The sequence below is a fragment of the Pongo pygmaeus genome, chromosome X (assembly GCF_028885625.2).
Source record: "Pongo pygmaeus isolate AG05252 chromosome X, NHGRI_mPonPyg2-v2.0_pri, whole genome shotgun sequence".
In the NCBI taxonomy this organism is placed as follows: Eukaryota; Metazoa; Chordata; class Mammalia; order Primates; family Hominidae; genus Pongo; species Pongo pygmaeus.
This window is the reverse complement of record NC_072396.2, coordinates 75,784,835-75,800,334: the sequence shown is the minus strand read 5'-3', so window position 1 is coordinate 75,800,334 and position 15,500 is coordinate 75,784,835. Positions and strand designations below refer to the sequence as shown.

The following is a 15,500-nucleotide window of genomic DNA, read 5'->3' as shown; positions in this document are numbered from 1 at the left end:
TAGGGTTTATTGCTTGTTCTCATACAGTACATTGACAAGCCTGCCAGTTAGTATAAATACAAATTCAATCACCTACTTTATGCTACTCTTTATGAATATATTATAAACAAGGCATCTGTCTATAGGCATCTAAATTATATTAAGAAAATTAACTTAGGAATCAGAATCCAAATTTTTAAATTATTGAATACTATGTCCTTTTCAGATTATTCTCAATTTATTAATTTTGGATGCTTTATCTGAGGAAGGGAAATGTAAGAAACAACTTAATTTCCTTTTATTTTTCCTAAATTGGGGGAGGGCAATGTATCCAATTATACCTAGTTTATAAAAGTAATGGGACCTTTGCCAGAGCTTCCTAAACTAATGTACTTCTCAAAATACCATATTTTTGACATTTTAATTTCTTCATCTTACAATCTGGTTATTGAGCTCCTTGGTACTAAGGGCATCCAGGGTGGGAATTCCCTCAAAATACTCTTCTTCTCCTTTTTTAATAGAAATAAATATTTGATGATAAACCTTTCCTTTATTTCCTCTAGAACACACAGCTCAGAAGCTGAATACCCTTTTCTTAAAAGTATGAACTGGCTACCCAGATATGTCCTCCTGTTGTAGGGGAGGTTTCTTCCTGAATAAATGTATTTTTAGGTTTAATTTATTTAAATAGAATGACAACTGTAACTCTATTTCTAATAATATTTTAATACCAATTCTGGAGTTTTGTCTACAAAGCAACAATGTCTGAATATCTCTTGTAGTTTTTCATTTTGAGCCCAGAATGCAAGCAGAAATGTATCAAAGAGGCTTATAGGAGACATAGCCATTCATTCAACAAATGTTTATTGATTCCTGACTTAACATTTGATTTTCAGCTCAATCAGTGGAGTTTGATAGGTACTTGGAATAAGGTAGATATTATTTGATCAGGCCTTTGAGGAATAAGTAGAATCAGAGAAGGGACAAATCAGAGAAGGGAAGGGAATAGCATGAATATAACATGGAAATTTGAAAGGTACTGGCCATCAAGGTAAGGCTGGATATCTTCTATGGTTAGAGTATAACATGCATCTGGAAAAATGACAAACTGTGAAACTAGAAGGTTGGGGCTAGCTATTCGAGGGCCTGTGTACCGTGCTACATAGTTTGGAGTTTAGTCTGTAATCAGTAGTGAGTCATTCAAGGTAAATAATCAAGGAAGTTTCAGATGATTCACTAAAGTAGCAGGAAGATAGACTGGATAGGAAAGAAGATTAAGATGGCAGACTAGTTAGGAAGTTAGTGAAATACTTTAAGGCAAGATTGATACAGAATTTATGTAAGGCAATTACCTTGAGAATGAAAGGGCATATGTGAGATATAAGTGGTAGTATGCAAGATCTTCATAGAGTATTTAGCAATGCTTTACACATTTTTGAATACACAAATCTCAACCTTGGTTAAAAGAGAGGCTTAGATAGAATCTGACTGCAACTTACAGAATGGGGGCAGGGGGGCTCCATGGAACCTCCCCCAGCAAAACAACCATAAATGTTGAAAATTATTTTTTAAAAACCAGCCACTTACATTATTGGAAATTGTCTGAAGGACATACAGCAAGTAGAGAAACATTTACTCCAGGAAATCTACCAAGTATTGGTAAAAGCAGTGAGTGAGTGTGGCATTTAAGTCTAAATCTACTCCCTCCTCCACCCCACCTCAGCATGGCAGAAGCAATATTCAAGGCGGGTACAGCCAAGAGCATAATCTCCCCAGCTAGTTCCCAGTTTAGGTGCACTGTATCTCCCTGAGGGAGTTAAGGAGATACATCCTCTCCAGCTCCATGTTGCAGAAGCTAGTTCAAGCAAGAATAGCTGACAGGCCTGGAGCTCCCCTCCTCCCCAGGAAAAGGCAGGGTGAGAATGCTAGGCCCTGATTAACCTCGGCCCACTTCACTATTAGGGTGGAGGTTCCCCACCGGGAGGGGCAAACTAAGAAGATCAAAGGCTACCATCCCTTCCCAGTACTCAATTTGTAAAGCAGGGGTGTCACTCCAAAAGAAGTGGGCCGCTATTCTCACCACTAGCTCTGGAGCACTGGCACGGAAATTTTGCTGGGGAGAGAGGCAGGCTGTAAGGACACAAAGCACTGTAGCTTTTCCCAAAGGAATTGACTTTATTTAACAGAGTGTGGAAAAGTTAAAGCCTAAAGGCAATCTCAAAAAACAATGGAGATTTGGGTTCTAAGCAATTAAGAGGAGGCTAGTAGCTCAATAAGAGCAAGAAGCTAAACCATATACTAGCTCAATGGCACATGGAACATTTTTCAGGATAGATTATATGGTATACCATAAAACTAGCCTCAATAAATTTGAAAGATTTCAAAATCATACAAACTATGTTCTATGACCAAAATGGAATGAAATTAGGAACAGAAAGAAACTTAGGAAACTCACAAATATATGGAAATTAAGCAATACACACCTAAATGACCAATAAGTCAAATTTAGAAAATACTTTGAGCTAAATGAAAAAGAAAATACAACATACCAAAACTTATAGGAAGCAGAGAAAACAGTGCTTAGAGGGAAGTTTATAGCCGTAAACACCAATGTAAAAAAAAAAAAAAGAAAAAGAAAAATCAGTAACCTAACCTCCCATCTTAAGGCACTGGAAAAAGACAAGCAAACTAAACTCAAAGCAAAGAGAAAGGATGAAGTAATAAACATTAGAGCAGAAATTAATGAAACAGAAAATGGAAAAAACAATAGAGAAAATCAACAAAACCAAAAGTTCATTCTTTAAAAAGATTAACAAAATTGATAAATGTTTAGCTACATTGACCAAGAGAAAAAGAGAGAATACTCAAATTACTAAAACTAGGAATAAAAGAGGGGACATCACTTACAAAAATATAAAGAACTAAAGGGGAATACTATGGACAACTGGTTACCAACAAATTAGATAATTTTGATGAAATGGGAAAATTTCTTGAAAGACAAACTACTGAATCTGACTCAAGAAGCAAAGGAAATCTGAGTAGACTTAATACAATCAAAGAGAATTAGTAATATAAAATCTTTCCACAGAGAAGTAAGCCCAGGTGCAGATAGCTTTACTGATAAATCTACCAAATAAAGAAGAGTGAACACCAATTATTTACAAACACTTCCAAAAATAGAAGAGGTGACACTTGCAACCTCATTCTGTGAAGCCATTACTCTGATGCTAAAACCAGACAAAGATATCACAACAAAGTACAATTATAGATCAATCTCTTATTAATATAGACATAAAAATAAACAAATTACTAGGTAACTGAATCCAGCAATATATTAACAAGTTTATATACCTTGACCAAACCATATATATTCCAGGAATGCAAGGTTGTTTTATTATCTGAAAATTAATGCAATACATCATGTCAGTAGAAAATAAAGGACAAAGGTGTATTATTGTCTCAGTAGACATAGAAAAACATTTGACAAATTCAGCACCTTATTATGATAAATACTTACCAAATAAGGAATAGAGGACAATGTTTTCAACCTGATAAATGGCACCTTTGAAAATCCACAGCTAACATGACATTTGATGGTGAAAGAATGAATGCTTTTCCCCATAAATCAGAATAAGACAAGGACATCAACTCTTGCCACCAGTATCTAAAATTGTTTTAGATACAAAGTTCAGCAAGGTAACAACGTACAAGATAAAAATGCAAAAATGAGTTATATTTCTAAACAGTAGCAGTGAATAACCAAAATGAAATTTAAAAATAATTTCTATTAAAATAGGATCAAGAATGAAATAATGAGGAATAAATTTAACAAAAGAAATATAAAATTTGTACTTTGAAAGATACGAAACATTGTTGAAAGAAAGTAAAGATCTAAATAAATGGAAAGACATCTATATTCAAGGATCAGAAGATTTGTTGTTAAGGTGGCAACATTTCCCAAATTAATCTACAGATTTAACATCAACTGACTTTGCAGAAATTGACAGGCTGTTTCTAAAATTTATATGGAAATTTAAAGGACCCAGAAGAGCTAAAACAATCTTAAAAAAGAAGAAAGTTGAAGGACTCAAATTTCCTAATTTCAAAACTTACTACAAAGCTACATTAATTAAAACAGTACAGGTACTGGCATAAGTATAGACATGTAGCTCTTTGGAATAGAATTGAGAGGTTAGAAATAAGCCATCACTTTATGCTCAGTTGATTTTTGACAAAGGTGCCAAGATAATTCAATGGGGAAAGAATAGTCTCTTCAACAAATGGTGCTGGGACAACTGTATGTCCACATACAAAAGAATGAAATTGGACTTCTTCCTCACACCATATATAAAAATTAACTCAAGGCTGGGCGCGGTGGCCTATGCCTGTAATCCCAGCACTTTGGGAGGCTGAGGTGGCAGGATCACTTAAAGTCAGGAGTTTGAGACCAGCCTGGCCAACATGGCGAAACCCCGTCTCTACTAAAAATACAAAAATTAGCCAGGCGTGGTGGTGTGTTCCTGTAATCCCAGCTACTCAGGAGGCTGAGGCAGGAGAATCGCTTGAACCCAGAAGGCGGAGGTTGCAGTGAGCCGAGATCACGCCATTGCACTCCAGCCTGGGCAACAGAATGAGACTCCATCTCAAACAAACAAGCAAAAAAAGAAATGAAATTTAAAAAAAAATAACTCAAAATGAATTGTAGACCTAAATGTAAGAAGGAAAACTGAAACACTATATTAGTCTGCCACAACAGAATACCACAGAATAGGCGGCTTAAACAACAGAAATTTATTTTCTCACAGTTCTGGAGGCTGGAAGTCCAAGAGCAAGGTTGGCAGGGTTGGTTTCTGGTGAGGCCTCTCATCTTGGCTTTCAGATGGCTACCCTTCCTGTGTTTTTACATGGCCTTTTCTCCATGTGCATGCATTCCTGGTGTGTCTTCCTCTTCTTATAAGGACGGCAGCCCTATTGGGTTAGGGCCACCCTCATAACCTCATTTATCTTCTTAATTATTTCCTTGAAGTCCCTATCTCCAAATATAGTCATATTAGGGGTTAGGGCTTCAATATACAAATTTTGGCGGGGAGGACACAATTCAATACATAACAAACACTTAGAGAAAAATATAGGAGTAAATGTTTCTGGCCTTGGGTTAAAAAAAAAGCCTCTTAGATATGGCACCAAAAGCATAAGCTACTGAAGAAAAAATAGATAAACTGGAATGATCAAAATGAAGAACTTTTGTGCTTCAAAGGACCCCATCAAGAAACTAAAAAAGCAACCAATAGTATAGAAGAAAATATTCACAAGTCATATATCTGATAAGGTACTTGTATCTAAAAGAACTCTCAGAACTTAATATAAAAGATAAATAACCTAATTAAAAATGGTCAAAGAATCAGAATTGACATTCCTCCAAAAAGATGTTCAGATAACCAATAAATACATGAAAGGATAGTGAACATCATTAATTTTGAAAGAAATGCAGGTCCAAACCACAATGAGATACCACTTCACACCCATCAGGATGACTGTAATCAAAAAGACAGTTAATAAGTGTTGCTGAGGATGTGGAGAAATTAGAACCCTCATACACTGCTGGTGGAAATGTAAAATGGTGCAGCTGCTTTGGAAAAGAGTCTGGTAGTTCCTTAAAAGGCTTAAAATAGAGATACCATATGATCTAGCAGTTTCACTCGTAAGTATATATATACCCAAGAGAAATGAAAACATATGTTCACTCAAAAGCTTATACATTAATGTTTATAGCAGCATTACTTATGATAGCCATAAACGAAAATAATCCAAATGTTTATCAACTGATAATTGGATAAATAAAATATGATACATCTGCACAATGGAATTTTTAAATTTTTTTTCATGTTACTGCTACCTCTCAAGATGGAATATTTTGGGCAATAAAAAATGAATTACGGATACATGCCACAACACTGACAAACCTTGAAAATATTACGCTAAGTGAAAGAACCCAGACATAAAAGGCCACATATTGTATGATTCCATTTATATGAATGTCAACTAAGGCAAATCATAGAGACAGGAAGTAGATTAGTGATTACTTAGGCTGGGGGGCAACTGTAGAAGGGAAGTGGGGAGTGACTGCTAAGGGGCACAGAATTTCTTTTGGAGTGATGACAGTTCTAAAATTGATTGTGGTGATGGTCGCACAACTGTGCATACAGTAAAAACCGTTGAATATATACTTCTTATGCATGCTTTTTACGTATCTCAATAAGGTTGTTTCTAAAAATGAGAGAAAGAGGCTTAATGTTATACAGATGAGTGCAGAATATAAGTGCAACAGACCACTGATTTAGCTCCATTTCTGGAGCCCTGTATGCCTTAGTATTCTTTATATAGTCACCTTTGGTCTAATCCAGCCCTATCTCATTTTATGTGTACTCACCTCTGCATTCTTTGTTCAACAAGCAGTGTCTCGGCTCTACAGGAGGCACAGGATCCAGAGGTCCTCCATTTATGACCTTTCCTCAAGAGGCTGATCCCTTTCCTGTGGTTAACAGAGGTGTTTAAAATCACTTAATAAATTTTCAAACATCTACTGTTCAATGCTGTTTAATACCGTTCAGAATACTATGTGAGATACTTTTAGTGGCTCTGTGAGATACTTTTAGAAGATGCAGATATAAATAAGACGTAGTTCTTTCCTTAAAATTCAAGTAACCATTTGTCTATAATAGAGTAAAAAAATAAGTTCATAAAAGTAAGAAAACAAAATTCTGTGAATCACAAAATAGGAGAATCAATGATAGCATCACAGAGGACATAGCATTTGAGCTGAGCCTTGAGAGAACAGTAGGATTTCAAGATGTGGAGAGAAGAAGGCCATTTAAATGGAGAATATAATGAGCAAAAGGACATAAATGGTAGAAATGTCTGGCATTTGTATGATATAGCTGTGATGCAAGTCTAACAGATGAATAATACCAGTTTCATACTTTTGCCTTCTCTGTCTCTGCTCAATCGCATTGGCAGACAAAGATGACAAGATAAAGCTATGAAGCTGATGTCCCATGTCACTATCATCTCTTCTCTTTACCGGCATCTTTCCAAGAAGTTAGTGTCATTATGGTTGCAAGAAAAAACACACTTTGCCACTTTGCTTCTGCAGCTTCCCTGTGCTATGGATGCTATTTTGACAGAGCCATGGATCAGGAGGAGTTTGCAGTCTGATAATACCAATCATATAGTTCTTTTTAATTATAAAGTTACACAGTTCCATGATTTAAAATATATGTTAATAGATCAAAGATTTAGATGTGGCCAGGCGCAGTGGCTCAAGCCTGTAATCCCAGCACTTTGGGAGGCTGAGGCGGGTGGATCATGAAGTCAGGAGTTCAAGACCAGCCTGGCCAACATGGTGAAACCCCTTCTCTACTAAACATACAAAAAAAATTAGCCGGGCGTGGTGGTGGGCGCCTGTAATCCCAGCTATTCAGGAGGCTGAGGCAGGAGAATCGCATGAACCCAGGAGGCAGAGGTTGTAGTAAGCCGAGATCACGCCACAGCACTCCAGCCTGGGCAACAGAGCAAGACTCCATCTCAAAAAAAAAAAAAGTTTCTGATAATAAAAAAATACTATAAACAAAGTCCAAATTCCAACAAACTAGCAAAAATACTTGCAACACATATGATGTGCAAGAGACTAATTTCCTTAATATTTGTTAAAATATCAATAATAGAAAAAAGTTGTTTTTAAAGTTTAATGCTGAGCAAATACACACACACACACACACACTCAATATGTTTGTGTGAACCACAGAAGAGGGGAAGCAATGACAGCATCACAGAGGAGATAGCATTTGAGCTGGGCCTTGAAAAAAGTGAGATTTCAAGATATGGGAAGGAAGGGAGGGCCATTTGGGTGGAGATTATGAGCAAAAGGACATAAGTGGTAGAAATACGTGGCATTTGTATGATATAGCTGTGATACAAATGTAAGAGATGAATAAGGCCAGTTTCATACTTCTGCCTTCTCTTAGCCTCTGATTTCTATTGAATTGCCAGTCTTTCTGGTACATACATATATATGTATGGTGACTCCTAATAGGTACAAGATTTCTTTTTGGAGTGAGGAGATTGTTCTAAAATCAATTTCGGTGATGGTCGTACAACAGTGCATACACTAAAAACCATTCAATATATACTTATAATGCATACTTTTTATGTATCTCAATAAAGTTTTTAAAAATGACAGAGAATGAGGCTTAATATTATACAGATGGTGCATATATATATATGTGTGTATATACCAAGACCATACATATACCATTTTTTATATATATACTAAGACCACACATATACGAAGACTGGTATATGTATGTACCAGGAAGACCAGCAATTCAGTAAAAATCTGAAGGACATGACCAAACAGTTCATAGGAAAAGAAATATGAAATAAAGATAGCTTATAAATATATCAAAAGATTTACAACCTTACTCATAATAAAAAACTGGAAATTAAACTACAAGGAGGTTCTATTTCTTATCCATTAAAGTGAGACAAAGATTAAAAATTTTTATTAAAGCCTGTGTTTGCAAAGATGTAGGGAAACAGGCAGTCAGTGTTGGTATGTAAACTGTAGAATTTCTTTGAAGAATAACTTGGAGATGATTATCAAAATTTAATATACATGATGAAGTATTTAGAGGGAAGTGTACAGATATCTGCAGCTTACTCTAAAATGTATCAAAAAGGAAGATGGATAGATATATGATGAACAAAGTATACTAAAATGTTAATGGTGGAGTTCAGATGGTGAGTATACAGGGGTCCTCTGTAAAATTGTTTCATTTTTTTCTGTTTGTTTGAAAGTGTTCATAATAAAACATTGGAAAATAATATGCATACATCTTTGGGTCAGCAATTCTAAGAATCTGCCCTGATATACTGGCCCATGTGCATAAAGATATATTTCCACAAATACTCATTGCAACATTGTAGTGATGAAAGATTTGATACAACCTAAATGTCCTTCAGTAGGGAACTGGTTACATGAGTAACCATTCAGTGTAAGGTTCTGTAGCCATTAAAAAAGTGAGACAGACGTATTTGAAATTATCTCCAAGTTACTTATATATGAAAAAGCAAAATGCAGTATAATATACAGTACTACCCTTTGTGTAATGTTTGTACATGCATAATATATCTCCGAAAGGATACAGAAGAAACTGGTAAAACAGGTTACTCCAGAGAGATTTGGCAGTGGTGAATGTGATGTGGTTCTGGGTAGGAGGAAGCCTCACTGGTTATCGTTCGGTACAGTTTGATTTTTTTCATGAAAGAGTATTACTAAGTGCTGAATTACGAAGGGCGTGTTAGTTCTTAGAATTCTTTCTGAACTGGAATGGGTGTTCAGGATATTCACAGTGGAGTTCATTTGAAAGCTGACATTAAGAAACATTTGACAATCATTTTACATCATGCTTCTAAGAATGTGAGAGGACTTTTTCCATTCTCAAGCCCTTTTAAGGAAGTTTTTTCACCTAGGTCTAATTGCTCTAGATATGCCCACTATTCAGCAAACTAAAAATTCTTGGCTTTTTCTGGCTAACACAACTACATAGCTGGCACATGTATCCATTTCCATTAAACCAACACATCTGTTTTTGTGACAAATGCGAACAAAAAATGTTTTGTTTAAATAGAATAGCCTCCACCAAGTAAATATGAGAAGCTTAAAAGTTTAGTCTCTATAGCTAACCTGATGTTCACTTTTTCCTCCTGCTTGTTACAGACCGGAAAGGAAAACTTAGCTTCCTGATATTTAAATTCTGAAATGATTTCTTAGTTTAGAATCAAGTAGTCCAAACCAAGTCTTTAATATGTAAACAGTAATATTTATTGTTATAAAAGAGGTATATTAAAAGTTAACTGCTTAGTAAATTTTACATGTATAAAAACTTTTAGTGCTCAGGATTTAGTAATTTCGTATAAAATTTTATGAAATATATCCTGCAGTTTTCTGATTTATTATGATTTTGCTTTTTAATATAACTTTAAATTATAAAAGTAGCACCTGTTTCTTGTAGAATACTGTAAAATTGCAAAAATGTCCAGAAAAGATAAAATAAAACTATCTTGAATCTCACCACCAAAGATAACTGCTATTAACTAACATCCTCCTGGTATGTATTTGTGTAGTTCTGTATGTTTGAGGGGGGAGATATAAAGAGAGGAGTTTTTAAGCAAAAATGGATCATATTATACATATTAGGAGGCAGTATAGCATCTTACCTCCTAATGAAACTGCATTCAGCATTCTCTGAAATGAAACTGAAATCAACAGTCAACTGAGTCCCGGTTCCACTATTTGTTAGTTACATGACCTTAGGAAAATTTTTAACTCCTTTAAGCCTCATGGAGAAAATAGAGGTGCTTACCTCTTAGGGTGGTTGTTGTAAAAATTAAATGGATAATTCATGTAAAACATTCTGTGTGTAAGTTATAATATCTTTGTATGGCTTACATTTAGAATAATTATCATTTTTACTTAAAAATGCAATTTAAGTCCTTTTTAAAATCATAATTTTATCTACTTCTTGCTTAGTATTTAGACCCCTTCCAGCTCGGTTTTGAAATATTTGTCTTTTATTCCCCAAGTGCTTAGGTTCGTACATTTAAGCATATTATAAATTAGTTACCTATAGAATCAGATTTTACTTTTTGGTAAAATCTGTAAATAACAGTTAAAATTCTTCCATGTTGAAATATGCTTATATCTCCCTTAGTTGGAGACTAGCCTAGGACTTGTTTGTGGTCTTGTTTTTATAGTTTAAGATCAAAGTGCCTTCCATTGTTCCTAGGCAGGAGTAGGATTATTTGGGAGTAGTGAGATCACTTAGTCACTATGGCTGCCTATAAAGCTTATAGTGATAATTGACCAGTTCCGTATCTTTATTCCCTCTTTCCTCAGGACTCCATATCATCCACAGCCTAGATGAAGTCAATTTCATACAGAACCTTGTGTTTTACATTGAAGCTGCATATAAAACTGCTGTAAGTACTGATTTTAGAATGGATTTTAGACATATGATGTTTTTGTTTTCTAAATACTGGGCAACTCAGTTGTTTTCTTAATGCTACTGCTCATAGTGAACCAACCTAAAAGGCTTCTGGCAGAAATTGTCTTTAGCCTCTTTCTTTATTAAGACCTGTCATCCTATGTCTTCTCTTCAAGGGGGTTACAGAGACAAGAGGGTCAGGATGCTATACTTTCATTCCTTTCAAACTCTGTGATATCTCATGGTATGTATTTGGCAATCTGGGCTAAATTGTGGTCTTATTTTAATGATTTAAGGTCTTAAGAGCAAGATAGCTAGGTTGTATTGTGGGTCAGTTAGCTACTTAGAAATAAAATTTAGTCATGTTTGTAATATTATCTGTAGGTATTGATTCAGTGCTTACAATGCAAATAAGTTATTTTTCCTTACAACTACCATATGAGGTAGGTTTCTGTTAAATCATAATATATTTAACATCTTCTCTGTATAAAATGTTAAGTTAGACACTATACAGGAATGCGATTTTTTTCTTCTTCAGTCTAACATAGACAACTTTTCTTTGTTGTTCATTGAAGCTTTATTCATAATCTCCAAAACTGGAAATAACCCAAATATCTATCAACAAGTAAATGGATAAACAAACTGTGGTATATCTGTAAAATAGAATACTACTCATCAATAAAAAGGAATGAACTGTTGATTCATGCGTCAGTGGGTGAATCTCAAAGGCATTATGCTTAGTGAAAGAAGTTAGACAAAAAATGTACAGACTGTATGATTCTACTCACATAAAATTCTAGAAATCTATAGTGACAGAAAGCAGATCCATGATTGCCTCAGGAGAGGAGCAGAGGGAGAAATAAATTACAGAAGAGTATGAGGAGACTTTTGGAAATTTTACAAATATTCATTATTATGATGATAGTTTCACGCATGAAAACATATCAAAATTAATCAAGTTGTACACTTTAAATATGTGCAGTTTTTTTGTATATCATTTATACCTCCATAAAGATACAAAAGTTGTTGAATCTGTGTTTCCATTTTTGTTTCTGTTTTTGTCTGTTGCCCAGGCTGAAGTGCAGTGGCACGATCATGGCTCACTGCAGCCTCAAACTCCCAGGCTTAGGTGATCCTCCCACCTCAGCCTCCTGAGTAGTTGCGACTAAAGGTATACGCCACCACATCTGGCTAATTTTTGTATTTTTTGTAGAGACGAGGTTTCGCTATGTTGCCCAGGCTGGTCTCAAACTCCTCGACTCAAGCAATGCACCCTCCTAGGCCTCTCAGAGTGCTAGGATTACAGGCATAAGCCACCACACCTGGCCTGTTTTTCACCTCTTACTAACCACCCTCCTCCTTTGTGACCAACACATTATTTTTTATTTCTGTTAATTGGACAGTTATCTTTTAAATATATTTAAATAAAAATTAGAAATTAATTTACCATTTCTGGTGTACTTCTTTTCTTCATGTAGATTCAGATTTCCAACTGGCATTATTTCCTTCTGCCTGAAAAACTTTCTTTAACATTTCTTCATTCTTCTAGTGATGAATTACTTCAGCTTTTGTATGCCTGAAGAAGTCTTTATTTCATCTTCATATTTGAAAAATATTTTCACTAGGTTTAGAATTTTATGATGGCAGATGTTTTTGTCTTTCAGTACTTTAAAAATGTTTTTCCACTGTCTTATTGCCTGTATTGTTTCTGATGACAAATTTATTGTCAACCTTGTTTTTGTTCTTCTACATGAATGTGCCTTTTCCCACTGTCTGCTTTTAAAAGTTTCTTTTATGGCTGGGCATGGTGGCTCATGCCTGTAATCCCAGCACTTTGGGAGGCTGAGGTGGGTGGATCACCTGAGGTCGGGAGTTCGAGACCAGCCTGACCAACATGGAGAAACCTTGTCTCTACTAAAAATACAAAATTTGCTGGGCATGATGGCACATGCCTGTAATCCCAGGTACTTGGGAGGCTGAGGCAGGAGAATCACTTGAACCCCGGAGGCAGAGGTTGTGGTGAGCCAAGATCACACCATTGCACTCCAGCCTGGGCAACAAGAGTAAGACTCCGTCTCAAAAAAAAAAAAGTTTCTTTTATTACTGACTTTAAACACTTTGATTATGATATCCCTTGGTGTCATTTTCTTCACATTTCTTCTGTTTAGGGTCCATTTAGCTCCATAGATCTGTGCATATATCATTTTCATCAAAAGTTTTCGGCAAATATTTCTTCATATTGTTTTTATGTTCCCCCCTTCCTTCGAGTATTCAATAACATGTGTATTAGGCTGTGTGATGTTGTCCCACAGCTCACAGACGTAATGTTTAGTTTTTTAATTCTTTTTTCCCTCTGTGTTTCATTTTGGATAGCTTCTGTTACTATGCCTTTGACTTCACTAATCTTTTTATTTACAATGTCTAATTTGTCACTAATCCCACCCAATGTATTTTTCAGCTCAGATACAGTTTTATCGCTAAAAGTTGAATTTGAGTCTATTTTTCTATATTCCATGTATTTACTAAGCTTTCTGAATGTATGGAATATAGTTATAATACATGCTTTAATGTCCTTGTCTGAGTATTCTAACATCTGTGTCAGTTCCAGGTTGGTTTCAGTTGATTGATTTGTCTCATTATGGGCTATATTTTCCTGCTTCTTTGCATGCCTAGTAATTTTTTATTGGATGAAAGACATGAATCTTATCTTGTTGCATCCTAGATATTGTTGTATTCCTGTAAATATTCCCGAGCTTTGTTCAGGGACCTAGTTAATTTAGTTGAAAACAGTTTAATCCATTATTACTTTTAAAATGTGTTTTGTGGGACCAGAGTCATGTCTAGTCTGGGACTAGTTATTCTCCACTGCATAGGTAAGACACTTCTGAATACTCTACCCCATGCGCCCTGAATTATGAAGTTTTCTAGTCTGGCTAGTTGGAACAGGCACTATTTCTTGTCCCGTGTGAGCACTAGGTATTTTTTTCCCTTTAATTCTTTGGGTGATTCTTTCCCTAGCCTCAAGTAGTTTTCTCACTTACATGCATTCTTCATTATTCTGTTGAATATTTGAGGGGGACCCTCTGCAGATTTCTGTGGTTTTCTGTGTAGCTTTCTCTTCTCCATTAGTCTGTCCTGCAAATCATGGTTATCTTGGTGTATCTGTACTCAGTTCCATTTCCTCAACTCAGGGAGTCTGCCAGGCTCTGTTTAGTTTTCTCCTCCCTGTATAGTGGCCTGAAAAATCTTACAACAGTAGGCTGGGACAGTCATAGGACTCATCCTATTTGCTGCCCTTTCTCAGAAATCACTGTCCTTCATTGTGTGGTGTTCATTGTATTGAAAACCATTATGTTATAAATAGTTTTTTAGTTGTTGCAGGTGGGAAGGTAAATCTGGAACCTGTTACTTCATATTCACCAGAAGCACAAACCTAACATAGATAATTTTATGCAAGCAGACATTATTTGTTGACTGATGGCTTTGCTTCTGGCACCACAGGCCTGCTGTGGTTCAGTGCAGAAGTTAGGGTTCTTTGGCCTCTCCATTTTATCCAATGATTAAAACAGTAGAATTATTGATATTTCTGTATTCTCATACTCTAACCTTTGCTGCACAAACTAGAATGGAGCTGGATTGGGGGACAGGTAAGGCCAGTCATGGGTTAAACATGGCTTACCTTCCTGAAACTTCACTTTAACTCAGAGATTTGGCATGAAAAGTAATTAAAGGTAGATACAGAGATATAGATGTGTGTGGGAGGGTGTGTGTTTGTGTACATGCACATACACATGTGCACATGTCTGTTTCCAAGTTCCATTTAATGAGAGGGCCTAGAAGCAATGACACCTCAGTGACAATGAGTGTACCCAGTGCCCAGGTCTTGGATTCTGACTATCATTTTCTGATCAAATAAACCAGGACTTCTTACGAAAGTGGTTGATTCTAGGGCTATGGCGGGGAAAATTTACGAGATAAGATTGGAGCATCTTACAGTGCCACAAAGTGAAGAAATGTTCAAAAAGGGAGTGTTTTATTTTGTTATGTTTTGTTTTGAGACGGGGCCTCTCTTTGTCACCCAGGCTAGAATTCAGTGGCGCAATCATGGCTTACTTCAGCTTCAACCTCCTGGACTCAAGCTATCTTGCCACTTCATCCCCCCTAGTAGTTGGAACTATAGAAGCACCATCATGCCTGACTAATTAAAAAAAAATTGTAGAAACCGGGTCTCACTGTGTTGCCCAGGCTGATCTCGAACTCCTGGGCTCAAGTGATCCACCTCAGCCTCCTAAATTGCTGGGATTGCAGGCAGGACCTACCATGTTCAGCCATGCTCAAAAAGGAATAGGCATGTCAAAAGGTCACAGGAGCCAACCTGAAAGAATACCCAATGGCCAAAGCTGCAACAGTTTGAACAACAAAATAAATAGTGATAGTGTTTTATTATAAGCCAGAGAAAAACCTAAGTATCTGTAA

General features: G+C 36.0%; 1 protein-coding gene across 4 annotated transcripts in view; it reads left to right on the top strand.

Annotated features, from left to right (window-relative positions):
* The window catches only part of PHKA1 (phosphorylase kinase regulatory subunit alpha 1), a 129,062-nt gene that overhangs the window by 18,887 nt on the left and 94,675 nt on the right, over positions 1-15,500 (top strand). For all 4 annotated transcript variants that reach the window (XM_054472053.2, XM_054472051.2, XM_054472050.2 and 1 more), the window contains exon 5: positions 10,937-11,019. In XM_054472053.2, coding sequence (XP_054328028.1) covers positions 10,937-11,019 — 83 coding nt within the window. The remainder of the gene's footprint in view (positions 1-10,936; positions 11,020-15,500) is intronic.